The 19,280-nt window shown below is 33.2% G+C and overlaps 1 protein-coding gene across 3 annotated transcripts in view; it reads left to right on the plus strand.

The window, feature by feature from the left end:
• Positions 1-19,280, plus strand: part of Cda4 (chitin deacetylase Cda4) — a 39,948-nt gene that overhangs the window by 17,116 nt on the left and 3,552 nt on the right. For 2 of the 3 annotated variants that reach the window (XM_074169958.1, XM_074169960.1), the window contains exons 2-5: positions 8,729-8,844; positions 10,972-11,083; positions 11,663-11,790; positions 16,302-16,507. In XM_074169958.1, coding sequence (XP_074026059.1) covers positions 8,729-8,844; positions 10,972-11,083; positions 11,663-11,790; positions 16,302-16,507 — 562 coding nt within the window. Of the gene's footprint in view, positions 1-8,718; positions 8,845-10,971; positions 11,084-11,662; positions 11,791-16,301; positions 16,508-19,280 lie in introns of all 3 variants that reach the window. The other variant, XM_074169959.1, reaches the window with a different exon arrangement.

Consider the following 19,280-nt stretch of genomic DNA (forward strand, 5'->3'; position numbering starts at 1 on the left):
GTAACGTAACGTAATACCATAAATCCGTTTTCCTTATTCAAGGAATACATGAAACGATAAAGTAATTAAAAGTGGTCTAACCTCAACCTTTTGAAAACACCGTCTTTTGTTTCTTACTACATCAAGTTGTTTCACAATATTTCCATAGATGATGTCTTAGTGCCGCCATATTGAATTTACAGAAAGTAACGCTCTCCGTGCTATTTTGGAAGGAAATGGTCACTTGTGTTGCATAGTGAAAACATGATTTTTTATTCTGTTAAATGGACAAAATGGTCAAAAAATTTATTGTATTCTATTTGAAATTTTTGAGTTGGTTTCTTTTTATCCTTAACCAAAATAAATTTTCCATTATTTTTTCCTTAGAAGTATCAGCACCAATGAATTATAACTTCTTTGCAAATTTCAAACTTCTTATCCCAGAAACGAGTAATTTTATTTCAATGATTCAAAAACCAATGAGTTCGTTTCTTTCAAGTTTGTTCAAATAACATCTATAGTGATGTTAAAAAAATTCATCAATCGGATGGTGAGTGATTTTAATTATTTCGGATAGATTCTTTCTTTCAATTTGTACCTGAAAGAATATGTGTGAATCATGTAGGTACATATTTCATTAAACAGCTTTGATCCATATTTGTGACGTTTTCCTTCCATTTCTAGAGGTATTTAATGATGTTTGAGAAGTATAAAGTCAAATAGGGCAGCTTACAAAAAAAATGTAATTCAAACTCAATTCTTCTATAAAAGTAAAAAAATCTATAAAATTTCTATAAAGAATCTTATGCTGTTCACATGTTTGTGTTGGGGGAAACTAGATTTTTCAGGACTCCGAGATCGGATATATACTGCGTGTTCTTTGAAACGGGGTTCATTATTTTGCTTTGTCTGGCCGATGTACGGCCGAGTAAAAAAATGATGTTGAGAAAAATATAATCAAGAACAAAGCTGAACGCGAAGTTCAGAGGTTCCAGTTATATTTTTCAGCAGAGAATAGTATTCAAATTACCGAATGTAATCATTCGAAAGGCTGATTAGAGAAGCTTACTGATAATCACACGAGTTGTTATTTGATTGATTTCAGAAAAACCGTTGATTATGCTTATATGAATGTAACAGTTACGTAACGAATCACTAAAATTACCTTTCGTTGTATGAGACCGAAAGGTGAGAGGTCGAGAAATCTCAGAACCGGAATACGGTAACTTTGAGGAGTTAAGTGTATCCTCGAATATTTTCACGAAAATAATTTTTGTTATTCAACTTTTTATTCAACTTGGATAAGATACTGTATTGAGACGAAATTGAAAGTGGCCTGAAGTAATTTTTCAGAAATAAAAAAAGATATGAAAATACATCATTGAAAAACGATGTTTTTTCAATTATGTCAAAAATATTGAAATTCTCAGTTGAGAATGTAGGTAGGCGCACTTTCAAAATCGGGTTTTTGTTCAATTTTTCATGAGTACTCCTTTAAAAACTTACTTATATAAAAAATGAAGTGCTATACGAAAGGTGAGATGAATATTTATAGTAGAAAGTCAATTATATCCCAAAAGACGATCAATAGTTTGAATATAATCCGGTGAAGTGCAAGTAAATATACCTAAGAATTGTCAGTAACGAAGGCATTAATGTTGCATTTCTCAGTAACGTTGCCTCCAATGGAAAATACGCACTCTTTGAGTAGTCCCAAACATCAGGAATAAGTCGTACAACCGTTTTCAGAATTCTTCATCGACACAAACTGTACCCCTATAAAATGGAAATGATTCGTGAATTCAACGAAGATTATTAGGTACGACAGAAGAGTGGAATTTCATGCGATAGAAATGGCCGATATGTTGAAAATCCATCACGTATTTAAGTGAAACTTCATTGTGAGATTTTCACTGAACAGTTTACAAAACTGCAAAATGTATTTCCCTATATGATAGCTTCGTATCGAATTTTGGGTAACCATAATATATGACCTTTTTTTTTGAGGAAGCAAATTTAAAGGGTGAAAGATAATTCTGTCATGGCAAATATTAACAACGCCATCCAGCTAGATCTTCTATTTGAAAATAGGATAGTTTTTCAACAAGATGGGGCTCATCCTATTTGCGTAGTACTAGTTCGTCAGTTTGACGATAATAACTTTTCGGGTCGATGGATTTGAAGGAGAGGTTCTGTAGAATAGCTACCAAAATATCCTGATTTGACCCCAGTGGACTTCTTTATGAGGGGGTGGTTGGAATCAATAGTCTATGACAGGAGTCTCTAAACTTTGAAGCCTTCGGGTCATAATGATTTTTTCAGTTTGTTCCAAGGGCCAATTTCTGCCCTTAACTATATTTCTAGACTAGGATGGTCGCAAAGTGCGTGACCTAAGCAGACTTAGTGATTTGTTAGTATGGAAAAGAAGCGAAAAATTGACAGTGAATGCAGAACGTTCCAAGAAAAATGGAACTTTCAGTATTTTGTGATTGAGTCCAGTAATAAGGCGCTATGTTTAATTTGTAATGAAACCACAGCTGTTCTCAAAGACTATAACATTAAACGACACTATGAATCGAAACATCTTCAAAGTTACTCCAAGTATACAGAAAGTTTGCTGAAGGAAAAATTTGAAGCTTTGAAACGCGGACTCAAATCGCAGCAATCTTTGTTTATCAAAGCGAATACTGAACAAGAGTCTGCAACTCGCGCCAGCTTTCGTGTGGCTCTTGAAATCGGAAAACGTGGCAAACCATTCACCGATGGAGAAATGATTGCAGTAGCCGAAGAAATATGCCCCGAAAAGGTAAATTTATTTAGAAGTGTCAGTTTGTCAGCAAACACCGTGGCTCGGAGGGTGCAAGACATCGCAGAAAATATATTATCCCAACTGTCTGACGAAAATGGACATCATGAGTGGTTTTCTCTAGCATTGGATGAGTCAACGGATGTGTCAGATACTGCTCAGGTGTTGATTTTTATTCGCAGAGTAGATAAAAGCTATGAAGAGTATGAAGAACTTCTTGATATTGATAGTATTCACGGCACGACAACTGGGGCAGATATTTTTAAGGGAGTTGAAAATGCCATTAATAAAAACAACCTTTGATGGAGAAATTTGAAATCTATAACAACTGATGGAGGCAAAAATATGTATGGTAAAAATAAGGGAGTGGTTGCACTTGTGTCAAAGGCTGTAGAAAATGATAGTGGTTCAAAACCATTAGTCTTACATAGTATCATTCATCAACAGTCCTTGTGCGGAAAATGTTTGGATATGTCTGAAGTTCTAAAACCAGTCATATCAGTTGTTAACTTCATCAGATCCACTGGGCTGAATCACCGACAATTCCGCGAGTTTATTCAACAGATTGGAGAAAATGATTTACCATATCATACTGCCGTACGCTGGCTTAGTTGCGGAAAAGTCCTTAAGCGCTTTTTTGAACTTCGAGCAGAGATCGATTTTTTTTAAATGAGAAGCAGCGCCCTTTTGCCGATTTGGAAAATAGTGAATGGATGTGGAAGTTAGCCTTCTTTGTCGATTTGACAAATCATATGAACGAACTGAATTTGAGATTGCAAGGAAAAAAATCAGCTTCTCCCTGATTTATACACCAATATCAAATCCTTCAGGCAGAAAATAATACTATTTCAATCGCAATTACATAAAAAATGTTTCACACATTTTGAAACATGTGAAATATTCAGCCACACTACAGAGACTGAATTTCCCGTCAATTTTGCAATTGAAACTTTGAGTGCTTTGAAGATGAATTTTGATACTCGTTTTTCAGATTTTGATGTCATTGCGAATGAAATTAAGATTCTTCAAAATCCTTTTGATTCTGACATTGAAACCCTGGCTCCGGAAGTCCAAATGGAAATTATTGATTTACGGTGCAGTGATATGCTTAAGAACAAATATCAAAATTCATCTTTGTTGGAATTTTATAAGAGTCTTCCACTGGAACAATTTGATAATTTGCATAAATTTGCTCGTGGGTTGTTTTCTGTTTTTGGTACTACTTATTTTGGAGACCCCTGGTCTACGAGATGCAATTAACTACTCTAGATAATTTTAGAGAATAAATTATCAAGTGCTTTAGGCTATTAAACCTTCAGAATATAAGAGAGGAAAGATGCTCGTTTATACCATTGTACGCTAGTTAATGGTTTAAACACTTGATAAAACCAACCAACCAAACTTGACTTCATTATATGTCAAATATATTACAGGGTTGTATACAGAATTGAAAGACCTTTCAAATACGGTGTCACTTTACAACTATTACCATTTGAAATTTGTGACATGTGAGTTGTTATGGGGAATGGTTTGTTAATGAGGGGTTGATTTTTATTTTTTTAATTTTTTTTTCAAGGACAAAACACAATCACTATAGGAAAATCCTTAAGGAAAATCCTTAGGGAAGTTTATTACACATAAACGCAGTTCTCCAGATGAAAGAGTTCTTAAACAATGAAGTTCGAGGTGTACTGTGTTGTACCTCAAAACAATGAGCAGCCGTAGTCCGTCGTGTATTTCTGATATGTATCGCTTTTGGTGGAATCAAATGTGCCAAGTCACTTGAACACCTCTCGTGAAAGTATCTATAGAAGAGAGACAAATCTCCAACCCTTCTTCGATGTTCCAGGCTATCAAGGTTGCACGTGATGTTCGCGTATCCAATCAGGCGGATGACTCTTTTCTGGATGGAATCCAGCAACTTCAGGGTATGTTTGGGGGCAGAGCTTCATGCATAAGAACAATACTCCAAAGAAGGTCTGATTTGAGCTATATAAAGCCTCAAAAGTTGCTGAGGTGTGTACATTTTTCTTGTTAGGATGTTCGGAACAGTGTTCCAAGCTTTTGAGAAGCAGCCTTTGCAATTCCAGCGACATGATTGTGCCAAGATATATTGGTGTCCATTTTAACCCCCAACAAACTTAATGAAGCAGAAAGCGAAATTGTCCGACCTGACATTAATATATCCAATTCGGAGACATTTATCTTCTTGGAAAAAATCGATGCCTGGGTTTTTGTGGCAATGAATTGAACCCGGTTACATCTAGATCCTCGTAAGATATGCAACCTCCTGCTGCCGGTGAAAATCCAAATGGAATGAAGAGACAAGTGTGTTGTCGTCAGCCAAGCAATATATTGAATTCTTGGTTTATTCCAATAAGTCGTTGTTTCCCTGAGAAACACCAAAGTTGTATTCGAGAAAGTATTCGAGATATATCCATCGATGGTCACTTGCAGGGAACGTTCTTTCAGCAAGCTGAAGAGGCATAAACAGAAATGATTCGACAAGCCATGGCATCGAAGTTTGGCCAGCAAACCCTTGTGCCACACATAGTCAAAGGCCTTAGAAATGTCAAGTGCAACGGCTCTTGATTCTCCATGTTTTTCGATTGCGTTATTCCAAATATGGGTGACATACGATAGAAGGTCGCCTGTTGATCTTTGTTTCCGAAAGCCATATTGATGATCGCTTAAGATGTTGAAGCCTTCCAAATATTTGAGGATATGGTGGTTTACGACTGTCTTTTCTTAGGATTGTGTCCCCCTGAAAACGGAAGTTTCACAATTTTTAACCGTTTAAATAATCAGGATGGCTCATTTTGACTGAAAGGCACTGGTTAAAACATTGGGAGTATGCCCTTGATAACTCCAGAAAAATATACAATTCATATCGCTCCAGGGCGACATATTGATTTTTGGCAACACCTTTGCTACTTCATCTATATTTCAGAGAAAAAAAAAAATAATGCAATATACGAAAAGTCATCCAGAACTCTTGAGAAATCAATTTTTGTCTTCTTGTTTGTGAATTCGAAGAAACAAGACGTTGAAGTTAATCAGATTGTATACATCTTTTGAAACGATCAGATTTTTAAATGTGTTATGCTTCTATATTGTTGTGGTACTCTAAAATTTGAAGACTGAAGAATACAAATAAAAAAAATATATTCATATCACCTCACAATTACTTCGCTTGTTTTTGCTAGAATAGTCTGGACTCAGGGAGTGTCTGGATGCGCTCAAATAACCGGAGCAAAATTTCTGGAAAGCTCCTCACTTCCTTCCAGGACTTTCACTCAATCGTTGTTAGCGCTATTTTTTTAGCCTTCCAGATGAATCTTCTCGGTCATTCGTCTACTGTTTTACATGTCTTCAAAAAAATTTTATCATTTGAACATTCACTAGTCAAGTCACAAAATCCTAAAGTGTGCCTCTCAGTACAGCCATACTTTTCTACTTCTTGAAAATGGCTTCACAGTCGAAGTCGAAACGTCGAACAATACAAAACTTTGAGCGCGGTTCAACCTGAAATTCAGATGTTGAAACTTCTAAAGAAGAAAACCTATTCTATTTCTATACTTATTTGGTGACGTTTCGAAGACTTTATCCATCTTTATTATCAAACCTTTGATCAGTTTGATATTATCAGTTTCAATAATAATAATATTTAAATGATTTACATCAAAAGACGAATTGAAACTACAAATTATAATGTTTTGATTTGATCAGGTTGGATAAAGAAAATGAATAGTCTTTAAAACATATTATTTTTATATATTTATTTATTTATATGATGGAATCGGCCGATACTTGATGAAAATCCATAACTAACGTATTCTAAAAACAATTTATTGTGTTATTTTCACTAGTAAAACTATCTAGTGAAAATCACACAAAAAAGTGTTTTTAGAATACGTTATTTATTTATTAGATCCATACAAACTTATTAGTTTTATTACATGGATTCTCATTATCAAAATTATATGTAATGTAAATGTAACTTGGAAAACATATGTTTTATTTACAGAAATACTCTCTACATAAGTACTATCAGAACTATTGGGTTACTAATTCTGGTAGATTCATTTTCATGAAGATATATTCAGTATATTATTCTGTTTGGGTTATAAAATTTGGAATGTGGTAAAGACCAATCATTATCTGTTATTTCATTAAATTCATTAGCTAACATCAACATGGTTGCGAGAGGTGCTCTCTGTTGAAAATCTGTTTAAAAAAATCTGTTTTTCCGTTAATCTAGTTTTAGATATTGACATAGAAATATTAAACATATTTGTGTGTTGAGTAAAGCGCGAAGGAACATGAAACGGAATCAAGCCTAGGATTTCAGGGGAATCAATACGATTATTCATTAGTTTATATATGAATATTAGGGATGACAAATTGCGTATTTGATCTAATGGTAATATTTTGAATTCGTTTCTGAATCGAGATGTTCCTATTGAATTGTAATCAGGTCATTTACGATATTTTTTAAAGTAAAGATATCGAAGAAATTTGTTTTGAAACTTTTCGATTCCTTTTGAAGTAATTTTGTATTCTCCTTTCCAAATTATTGAAGCAAACTCCAGTTTCGGTCTAACTAGAGTATAGTAGAGTAATTTGAGTGAATTCACGCGTTTGTCGTATTAAATATCCCAACACATACGATTTGCAGATTTCCTTAACAACAGTGTATGCTTTGTGAAGGAAAAAGTACTATTATTATTAATGCCTGAGTCTTTTACCTCAGTTTTCACATCCAGAACTTCTCCATCCATATAATATTCAAATTTAATCACATCTTTCAAACGAGATATTGTTAACGTATAACATTTTGTTATAATATTGAAAAATAACTTATTAGTGTAACTGCAATTTACAATGTTGTTAAATTCTTTTTGTAGTGATACGCAGTCTCTAACAGTTTGAATACGTTTAAAAATTTTGAGATCATCTGCAAAGAGCAGACAAGACCGAAGGTAAATAATTGATGAATAATAAGAATAGGAGAGGTCCTAGAGTCGATCCCTGAGGAACACCGGAAACAATGAAAAATCTATTCCTCAAGTAATTTTTAATTGATTCAAGAAAATTCCTCGTCAAGCCAAATTAACAAATTTTTAGCAAAAGCACATTATGATTTACTTGATCAAAAGCTTTACGGAAGTCCGTGTATTCACGGAGATTTATTTTGTAAAGATTCGAAAGCTCGATTACAGAAAATAAATGAATTAGTATTTAATGACTTTCAGGTCATAAAGCCATGCTGTTCAGGTGCTATGTATTTATTAGCGAATTTATACAGTTTCGAATATATAATTTACTCCAATAACCTAGACGGAGCGCATATTCATTCCCTGATTTGAATATAGTTATGGTAATATATGTTTTCTAAAATTCAGGAAAAATATTTTCAGCTATCAAATTAAAAATATAGAGTAGTGGACATCTTTACCATTCATAACCGCCCTTCAATATGTAAGGAGCTTCCCGCAGCTTTTTTGGGTTTTAGTTTTTTGACAGATTCATCATAGTCAGATTCAGTTCTTGAATGTATTTGGAAAAAGTCATTTGTCATACTAGAATTATCAAAGTTTAGATTGTATGAGGCTTTTTCTTCACAGTAAACAGATGAGTAAACAACGATTTTGCTGTAACCTCATCTGCCATTATAAGAAAAGCTTCCCAAGCAAGTTTTATTTGTTCTTTTACTATTCAGAAGTACAACACTTTTTGCGTCATCCGGAAATGAATTATATACCAATTCCCAACTGTTACTTCGCGTATTTATATGTTGCAATTCGACTAGAGTAATATTACTGGATACTCGATATGTGATTACCTTTTTTGAGTCGACCAAAAACTTCAGTATCAATAACAAATATAATATTTTCAATTATTTTGTATAGTTTAAATTGATTTATCCATAGTTCTTTACAGTTACAAGCCAAAACGACCAAAAAAAAGGTAAAGCTGATGGCAAAGAATTCGAATGTCCCCAGAGCACTGGAAATGGAAATTATGCGGACCCGGCAACATGTAAAAGATTTTATCAGGTGAGAAAAATTAATAAATATTCAATCCGTGAATTTTAAGTTGAAGTTAAAATACTACGATAAAAAGCATCATTGAAAATGAATATTACTGGAGTTTTATACCAACACCAAACCGTTATCACTGAAGGTGATCACCAAGTGTTTACCTTCAGTTTGAACTTCCTCTTGAATAAATGCTAAAAACTCAGTAAAACACATTGTTTGTCCCCCAGAGCGTTATGTTTTTTTGAACAAGTGTTAAATTCATTTCATTGAATGCAGTTAATTATTTATCTTGAAAGTCTCAATGTGTTTCAAGGTGAACAGCAACCGATTTTTGGTGCGTTAGAAAAGTACACACATTTCCTTTTTATAAACGATGGTATGTAATTTATTCGGATAGAATAAAGACTAGTTGTTTTCATCAAATAAATTCACGTAAATTCAATATCATACAATAGTCAACTGGAATGATTGAGTCAGTACCTTACATAAGTTTAATTAGTAGTGTTGAAGATGAATCATACAATTTTCAAATTATTTTCATTTCCTTTCGATATTATTCCTTTCCCAAAACAAACACTTCTTTTATACTTCAAAACTCTAAAAATCTAAAAATGCGTTTCACCAACCTGATGCCGTCATCAGGAAATGAACTACACTTCTGTCGAATTTGTTCTGTACCGGAAATTCCACTTCCATCTTTTTTCGAATGCATCGACTGCTGTGATCATTATTAATTTTGTCTCATTACCGAATTCTTCAGCAACATAGATATTAGCAATCTCGCTAATCACCAAACATGGTAAAACCATCTTATAATACTCTAGAAAAATTATCGAGAAACAACTTATTTTGAAGCAAAGACGTCCCTGTCTTATTGCATATGTAAGTACTCTAATGTTGAATGTCATACGGAATAGGACAAAAAATTAAATTAATTTATCATAGCTTTCATTTACCATAATTTTTATATGAATTGAAGGGGTTATATTTTTTATATTATATTATTATATTATATTATATTATATTATATTATATTATATTATATTATATTATATTATATTATATTATATTATATTATATTATATTATATTATATTATATTATATTATATTATATTATATTATATTATATTATATTATATTATATTATATTATATTATATTATATTATATTATATTATACGAAAGAATTTTTTCTTTCGTATAATTCAATGTTTATATGAAAGTAGCTCTTTCAGGAGGACTTTCTTTCAGTTTGTGTCGGAAAGTTACTTCTTTGCATGATCTACACATCCATGTATAGAGTTACTTCCTTCCTTTCTTTGGAAGACTCCCTCGTTCTTATTTTTTGTATCAAGATGGAGTAGTAGAAAGCCAAAAACTTTCTTTCCCAGTTAATTTTTAATTTATTCAATTTCATGAAATACTGAAATCAACATCTATTTAACTGCTTTTTCTAAAGACGAACTGGAAAAAATATGCAGAAAAATAATGAGAGTGATAATGACATATTTTGAACTTTGTGTGATATTAAACAAAAAGAGAAGGAAATTAGTGACTTTATTAACATTTTTGGGTATTTTCACTTTCCGTAGTTTGAATTGGGAACTTTATACTTCATAACCATCAAGTAAATTCGAAATATCTATCACAAAATACCTACAGTAGGTATTTTATAAATTTTGCAAGCAAATGGAGCTAAAAATTTTATTGATACCTATCTTTACTTTTTAGAGGTTGAAAATCTGCAAAGATTATTCTATTCTTTGACAGAATCTATATTCTGAAAAGTTACTGTGTGATATAAATCATTGAAAAATTCAATTTAGTAACTTGTCAAATTCATATTTATTCTGACGTCTCGGAAAATAATCCTTTTCCGTTTTCAAAACCGAAAAAGAAAATCACAATAACTCACATTTGAAATTTTTGAATTTAAAATATGACATTTGACATATGATATACTCTATAGTTGATTCAAGCAGAGTTTTTACGCTGAATTGTGTGAATTGATGTGTAGTACAAAATTACAACGGATATCAATTAGGAGTATACATTATTATTTGATTCTTAGGAGTAACAGCCATTATTATAGCTGCAAGTAAAATAATATCTAGTCCTTTTTATTTTATTTTATTTTTTCAGTGTGTCGATGGGTTTCCATATGTCAACAGATGCCCATCTGGACTCTATTTTGATGACGTGGCAAAATATTGCACTTTCAAAAATGAAGCGAGATGTGGACCCTTAGAATCGAGTGAGTTTTAAACTTTTGTATCGGTAGTTCGTCAATATCATCAACACAAGTAATCAAAGTGTAACTGATCGCAGTCTGTTCATGGAAGGTATTTGAAAAAACTATTATATCGGGTGTCTTGTTTAACGCAGTAGACACTGTACTTTCATCTGTGCGAAAAGAGATTCTTTACTTTTAAGTTCAATAAATAGAAATAAAAATAAACGAATATAACAACAGAAACAAATTAAGTGGGCGATGACTCAAGAAATACTGTTCAGTTGATTTGGCTGAAATTATGATTAACCATATCTAGAGTTTTTGTATTTGTAAAGCGATTTTCTTATAAATCAAAGATAATAATATATGTAACAACTTTTTGCTGTTAGAAAATCTGTAAAAATTCAAAATCCGAAGTCCACGTAAACCAAGTCGCGGGCAGCGGCTAGTAATAACTGAAGTTAACGAAAATAACGAAAAACTCGACCTTATTAAGTCTCATGTATTCAATATTTTTATACAACGCAAATTGTGAAAAATGTTTCAAATCTTCAATTATTTGCAAAATATGTAACTAGCAATTTTCCTTTCCTTTTGCAGCGCCATCTCCAGTCACAGAAATTCCAACAGATCTAGCAACGAAATGCGATCCAGCGAAATGTCAATTGCCTTATTGTTTTTGTTCGAAGGACGGCACAATTGTACCGGGAAATTTAGATCCAGAAGAAGTGAGTATCGATATCAAATATGAACATACAATGTATAGATTTCCGACTTTTCAATAACTATGAAAATAGCGATAAAAGTTCATGATTTCGTTTTTGTAGCAAACCATTAATTTTTACTCACCTTGGCCGACATTTAAAAATCCATACATAATAACTATCAAGACTACCAATGTCAAAATGGAGAATAAATAATCATTTTTCACCGTGCTAGGATCCTACGATAAAATGTAAAATCTTATAATTTCTCATATTTCATATGGTCACTTCTCTCAAGAATAAAGTGACCTTTGTTCACTAACAGAGTTGAATTTTTTTAAATCATTTCGATATATAGGAAAAAATTATGGCATAACATAATGACAAAAAACATAATGCGATAAAAAGTCGATATCTGGTATAGAACAAAACACGAGTATAATAAATAATGATTGAAACAGGTATATAATTCAAACTTTTAAACTACAGGAGATATGGATACAACAGAAAGACAATTTGACATATATTTTATCAATGAACGAATCTACTATATCTGCATTATTCAACAAGTTATAAGGCATAAAAAATAAGGAAATGTCGATAAAATTATAACGTGTACCTACTATAATAAAACCTAATAGACATGTATCGCATAACATTCCACCTCATTCTGTCTTCATAATATTTTACGAATAATATAAATTTCAAATTTTAATTGGCAGTTTGAAATAATAGTATCAATTCCCATGGTTTTTTATTATTTCTCATTTACTAAATTTGGTAGAAAATTTTATTTTACAAGTGAAAGAGCCTAAACTGCGTTAATAGGTATAGGACCAGTGGTCCAAATGAAATAAAAATCATTAATTTTATTGAACCTAAATAGCATAATATACATACATGACATTCTTCTAAGGTTTGCTAAAGAGTCCAATGAATATTTATTGTTTTTTGATAATTGTATATGATTATTATTATCATCTTAGTTCTCAACAATATGACCAAGCTTGTACAGAGAGGGCTAAATTGGACACTTTTGAAGGAAAACTCCTGTTTTCAAACTAGATAGATGAAAACTAATATCTGTGTCTGAGGGTCAAATTTTTTTACCAACTTGATAGTGAAAACCGCATATTGATATGATGATTTTCGAAAATGTGCGTTTTCGAAAAATTGCTGTAACTTTTTTACGTACAATGCAATGGTATATAAACTTATTTTTTTAAATGAGATATCAGTAGTTATTGATGGAAAACAATTTTTAATGAGACGCCCTATGTATTCCTGCATATTTCACCAGAGCTCAAAACTACCTTTTCAAAAATGTAACACACTTGATGTTTTGAAATGCAGAGATTTTAAGTTTTTTCATGTAGACTTTGAAATGCACACTTTGATCAACATAAAGAAGTTGTTCAGTGATGAAAAACTTTGCATCAACAAGGGGTTCAATATTTTGCCTTAAAATTTCCAAATACCTCTGGGATGTGAGAGTGCCATCATAAATGAACGAGCCGATGAATTTCTATCCTTGAAAACACCTGTCCACACAATAAATCCAAAACTTCCTCCATCATAGAATGAGGATTTTGTTGTGCCCAAGTATAAGATATGTAGCGGTGGAAAATGCCGGCACTGCTCATATTAGCTTCGTCTGTCCAAATACAATTTATCTAACGAAAAATCACGCACTTGGTTACAACTTTCCAGGAACCACTGGTAAGAAGTCATGCGGCGTTCAAAATCTCCTGGTCTGAGTTGATGAACTCTTCTGGTCTTGTATGCCTTGAATTTGTGTTTTTTTGAAATCCTCCTAACGTCAGTTCTTGGTAGGCCTGTTGATATTCTCAAATTTCATGTTAATGTTTTGGAATAAATTTCAACAGCTCCTAAAACGACTATTTCTTCCAACTCCTTGTTCCCAGTTGATTCATATAATTTTGACCTTTTCTTTTCAAATCGACCACCATTAATTAAGTTCTCGTATAATTGCTTGTATGCTGCTTTTGCTTTTTTTTCGGTTTGTATCATATCCCATTTTTCATAATTCTCATACTTTGTTGCGAATATGTTTGAAAATTGAACAAAAATCACTAATTGAATAGCGTCTTTACTGCTTGATTCAAAATTTGACAGCTACCAGTAAAGATTTGCATTCTGTTTTATCGTTGCATCGTCCAAAGCCTACAATTATTTGATTTAAATGTGTATTTCAAAGTCTACATAAAAAAACCTGAAAGCTCTGTGTTTCAAAGATGACTCTAGCAAAACATCAAGTGCGTGCTACATTTTAAAATATGCAGGTATATAAAGTGCTCAGGTAAAAAGTGCTCAGGAAATGTTTCCATAGGAAGGAGAAATTTTCAACAGAAAAAAAGTTACAGCAACTTTTCTAAAATGCACATTTTCGAAAAACATGCTGTAACTCAGAAACGATGATTGATATCGATATGCGGTTTCCACCATTGAGTCATCAGTTTTCATCTATCTAGTTTGAAAACAGGAGTTTTCCTTTGAAAGTGTCCAATTTGGCCCACTCTGTACATTTTGTACAGATTTCAGTGGAATTTCTTGTTATTATTTTTGAATGAGAACCGGTCAAAAGTGAAAAATAAAACATCATTGCTTTCAAAAATAAAAAGTGATGCTGGGTAACACATTATGGCATCAGGTGCCGCAATGTTCAATTTACCGACCGCAAGTGTGTGAAGGGTATGTTGATTTACTGTGGACAGAATGAAATTAAAAAAATTTCTGCTGAGGAATGACGAATATGACTAATTATTTAAAAAAATATAAAATAAAAAAAACTATATAAATAATGAAAAAATATGAGAACATTTTTTCTTTCGAAATTGATTATGTTTTCATGATAATGAAATGGTATATTTTTCATATACAGATACTAGACTTGCCTGCTCGTTTATAAATGATTTATTAACAAATAATGTAAAAAATTATACGTAGCGTCAATTACTGCCATTGTCAGTTGCGAAAACGATAATAATTTAACAACATTTTTTCTTCAACATACTTTTTCGATATTTAAATAATTTTTTACTTTTATCATTGAAATAAGCAAAATATCTCTTGACATATAGTCACTGGGCATACTTGGCACGATGGGGCGATGACAAACTTGTTGTTTGTTGTGCGCTTCAGTCTAGTTCGAGGAATGATACTCTGAATGAATTCGATTTTCAATTATGGGAAATAATCGTCTTTATGTAAGATGATAGACACTACCTTGCACTGACGAGTGGCCAAACAGCCTGAAACCGGTCTGCAAGTGTGTTCCAATAATTGAAAATCTATTGCGGCAGTTGTATCGCCAACAGCATATGCAGGAATAACTTCAGTGAAGAATCCTACACTGACACCTGTCGGATATAATCCAACGCCCTTCGTGGTATCAGCCAGGGAAGTAGTTGACTACAGTGTAGGAAGTTGAGATTGGCCTGAACGAATTGTTTTTCTAGATGATTTAAAATAATCTATAGTTATAAACACTCATTCATCTCTGTTTCTCCGTACTGGTGAGTTATAGGAAGTTGAAATTTGGTGTGTAGGTGCTTCTCAGGTCTAAGATGCACAAGAAAACATTTTTGAATATTCCAACTGGGGCGCACCCCCTGGGGATAAGAGGGGCGCGTTTATATATGAAAATTAACTTTTCATCACTGTTTTTCTGTATTGCTTTATTTTCGGAGGCTGAAATTTTGTATGTAGGTTCGTTTTATGTTATAGATGTGCAATAAAAAAGAATTTATGAATTTTCCAACTGGAGCATCATCCGCGGTGGAAAAACGCGCGTTCATAAAGTAAAGTTACCTCTCCATAGTGGCATATTTTCGAAGGCTGAAATTTTGTATGTAGGTAGAAAGGATTTTTAAATATGTTTTCCCTGGGGCGCCAGCTACAGGGAAAAAAGGCACGCCCATAAAACAAAATTATCTTTTTATCACTGTTTCTCCATGCCGTTAAATTTCCGGTGGGTGAATTTATATTTAGTAACAACATTGCACCCATGCGTAGCCGGGGCGAATCGCTTGTATTTTCATAAACTTTCATGAATGATCTTCTCACATAAGAAAGATTCCAAAAAGTTTGCATTTTGCGAAACTATTATTTGAACTTTTAAGTCATTAATAAAAACGGAGGTCGAAAAGAAATTGTTAGTATAAAAAACTGTCAGTTAAAATTGTATAATTTTTAAAAAAATCAAAATAATTTTTATTTCCAACGGTACTCCATTTTTTGAATTTTTCAAATAACACCGTTAATCGTTCAAATTTTCAAATTGATATTTAATATTTAAAAAATACAGATAGACAGTAACGGGCGCGCGGAGCTGTAAAATCATCAAAATCCTTTTTTTCTATATGCTATTCTGAAATCAATGAGCTATCGCTCATATTTTCAGTAGCTTTATCTATGTTAACACTAATTTTAACTTGTGAACTAGACTAAATTAGGTAAAAACCGATGATATTTCTGAGCTTTGAAGCTGATATTGGCTCCTTTGCCCTTTTCAGATACCTCAAATGATTGTACTAACGTTGGACGGTGCCGTTAATTTGAATAACTACGATCATTACAGAAAAGTGTTCAACCATAAGAGGAAGAACCCAAATGGATGTGAAATTAAAGGTACCTTCTTCATTTCTCACGAATATAGCAATTACCACATGATTCAAGAACTTGCTAGCGAAGGCCATGAGATTGGAACAGAAACAATATCGTGAGTATTTGTTTACATTACAAGACGTAATCTTGACCCTTCGTATCGAAATCGTGTGGTTCGAATTTCAAGTGGAAGGCTGTACCTGAATGATAATAAGTTAAAATAGGAATGTAAAAATGCGTCCGCACGATCTTTGCCCGAAGTAACAAGAATACAATCCAGTTTCTGTAATTGTGATCGGTTAGGTTTGAATCTAGTTGAATCAGTTTTTATATTTCATTTTCAATTCATTCAGATCAACAAAATGAAAGAGTGGAGTAAGTCTGATGACTGTCGACATTTGAAGAAGAGACAAGACAAGAAAATGCATCCTTTCGACTAGACTAGAGAATATTTTTGTCTTGTTTCGATTTCTCTCGACGGGGAACGTTCTTGGTGCTCAGAATTTGAAGTAACTTATGAGGGTGGCAGTTATTACTTGTGTTTTCAAAGATATATTTAATTGGCATTCTGAATGTCAGGTAGATAAATTGATATTCATTAAATTAAATTGATATTTTTAAAACTTATGAGGCTTCACACCCTGCTGTGTTCCTAACCTCGAACCTAAAGCCAACTTCGAAAATGCTATAATAAAACATTGCAACAGACTATTTCTCTGGCACACGTTCATTAATTGAAAATAATTATGAATAATACAATATAGGACGCTATGTATAGTAAGTTTGATGCTAAAACTTCATTTATTCAAAAATCAATATGTATTTATAAGAAGACTTTGTTGATTTGGTATCACTGTGTCTGGCGTCTATTTCCATGGACGTCAAAAAATAAATAGACTCAGTAAACCAATATCTACGACACAGATTGTGTTGAAGTCGCTAGATTCGGGGGCGCGCAAGTTACGGGAAAAGACGCGAACTGCGGTAGACTGTGACTTCCCCTCTACCGACAGTGGCGCACACAGTTCAATTAATTAGGTGATGAAATATGATAATTATGAATACTGATAATCATAGAATTTCCACAATGAATTTTATTTAAGAAGCGTTTCATTAGCCACCAGCCTAACTGATTTCTAATATCTGGCCGAATTTTAGTCGGATTCAGATATAAAAATATAAACCCTGAAATTTTGGTAACTATGCCTACAAAGAAGCCGAAACAGCATTGAACATTTTTTTCTTCATTATATTCCAACATGTTTTCCATGTGTCACTGTTTTTCGAGTTTGAAAGCTGTGGATTTCTGGAATTTCTTCCTGACGTTTCGCTGGCGCGAGTGGCTAGCTTCTTCAGAGGTTTAACTATCATGGCTTGCTGTTCGATGACTAACTTTTAGGCTTCGTAAAGCGTATGCCTTGTCAGGTAATCAGTTGTATTGGTACCTGTATTTGTACCCGCACTTGTACCTATACTTGAACCTGAAACATTAATAATCTTGCTGCCTGTTGTCATTCTGTACGTTATTCTCTAATTCCTTGAAATGGGGTTCCATATTCGATTGAGGTTCACCGCTTCTTCTTTTCTGTTGAAATTCTCCGTGTGTTTGTGGATCTCTATTGCCTCCCGTACCAGTCGGCTATAATATCCCTGGTTGGAGACAATTAGTTCTGTGTTTTCAAATAAAATTATGTGTATCCTCCACTAAGCGCGTGCTCTGCCACAGCTGACTTGTCCGCTTGGCCTAGTCTGCAGTTCCTTTTATGCTCTTTCAGTCTTGTTCCCATGGATCGTTTGGTGGTTCCGATATATACCTTCTCACAAGTGCACGGTATGCGATAGACCCCTGCTGCTGATAATGGGTCTCTTGTTTTGTCTTTAGCCGACCTGAGGCTTTTTTGTATCTTCCTCGTTGATTTGAAGACTGTTTTGATGTCGTGTTTATCCAATAGTTTTCCAATTCTGTTCGTGACCCTAGGGATAAACGGTAGATATGCGCGTGCAAACATCTGATCCGTTTTCGCTTTTTTAACCGTGGTTTCAAGGTTTTCCTGATCTCGGAGGCACTGTATCCATTCGTTGTCAAGTTCACTTCAAGGTATTTCAGTTCCCTCTCAAGATGTTCTGGTTCACATATTCTCCGAGTCCGTTCCCTTAGAGTGGAGATGACTCCTCTCTTTTGGCTAGGATGGTGGTTCGATAGTGTGTGCAAGTATCTATATGTATGTGTGGGTTTTTGATACACTTTTTGGGCTATATTCCAAAAATCCACGGCTTTCAAACTCGAAAAACAGTGACACTGAAAACCTCAACCGCGAAAGTCTGAACCATTTTGTCATGTTTTCCATGTTTTAACAATGTTCCAAGTATTTAAAATGGAAAATTTGTTATTTGTAATGTTTTGTCTAGGTTGAATCGTATTTTTAATTTATTCCGCTTTTTGGATAGTATTGGATTATGTTATTTAGCATGCAATGCAAGTCACGAAGGCATCTTAGAAACTATGGTATTTATTTATTCATGGGTGTAAACGGAAAAACTACGTTTGATACAAAAACAATATAAAACAGTTTTCCTAATAACATCTGTCTGTTTTCTGTTAAAATATGTTTTTCAGTTAACCAGCTGTCGCCCCCTATGTTTATTAAAAAATACAACTCTTTTGAATGGCTCAATCGAGTTTCAAAAAAATAATTTAGTCCGGACTAATTAGCCTTTCTTGAAATTCGTGACATTGGACTAGTGAGTCCCAACTTCTTGAATGGGTTTGTACAATAAATAAAAACTCTGTCCAATCAACAAACAAAGTAACCCAAACAATGATAGATGCGTGATCGCCATGTGATCACCACGTAAATTTGCATCTATTGGGTAAAATAAACAAGCCT

This window comes from Leptinotarsa decemlineata, unplaced genomic scaffold, assembly GCF_025532065.1.
Source record: "Leptinotarsa decemlineata unplaced genomic scaffold, Ldec_3_MD MMD2_P_RNA_scaffold_6, whole genome shotgun sequence".
NCBI classification, from domain to species: Eukaryota; Metazoa; Arthropoda; class Insecta; order Coleoptera; family Chrysomelidae; genus Leptinotarsa; species Leptinotarsa decemlineata.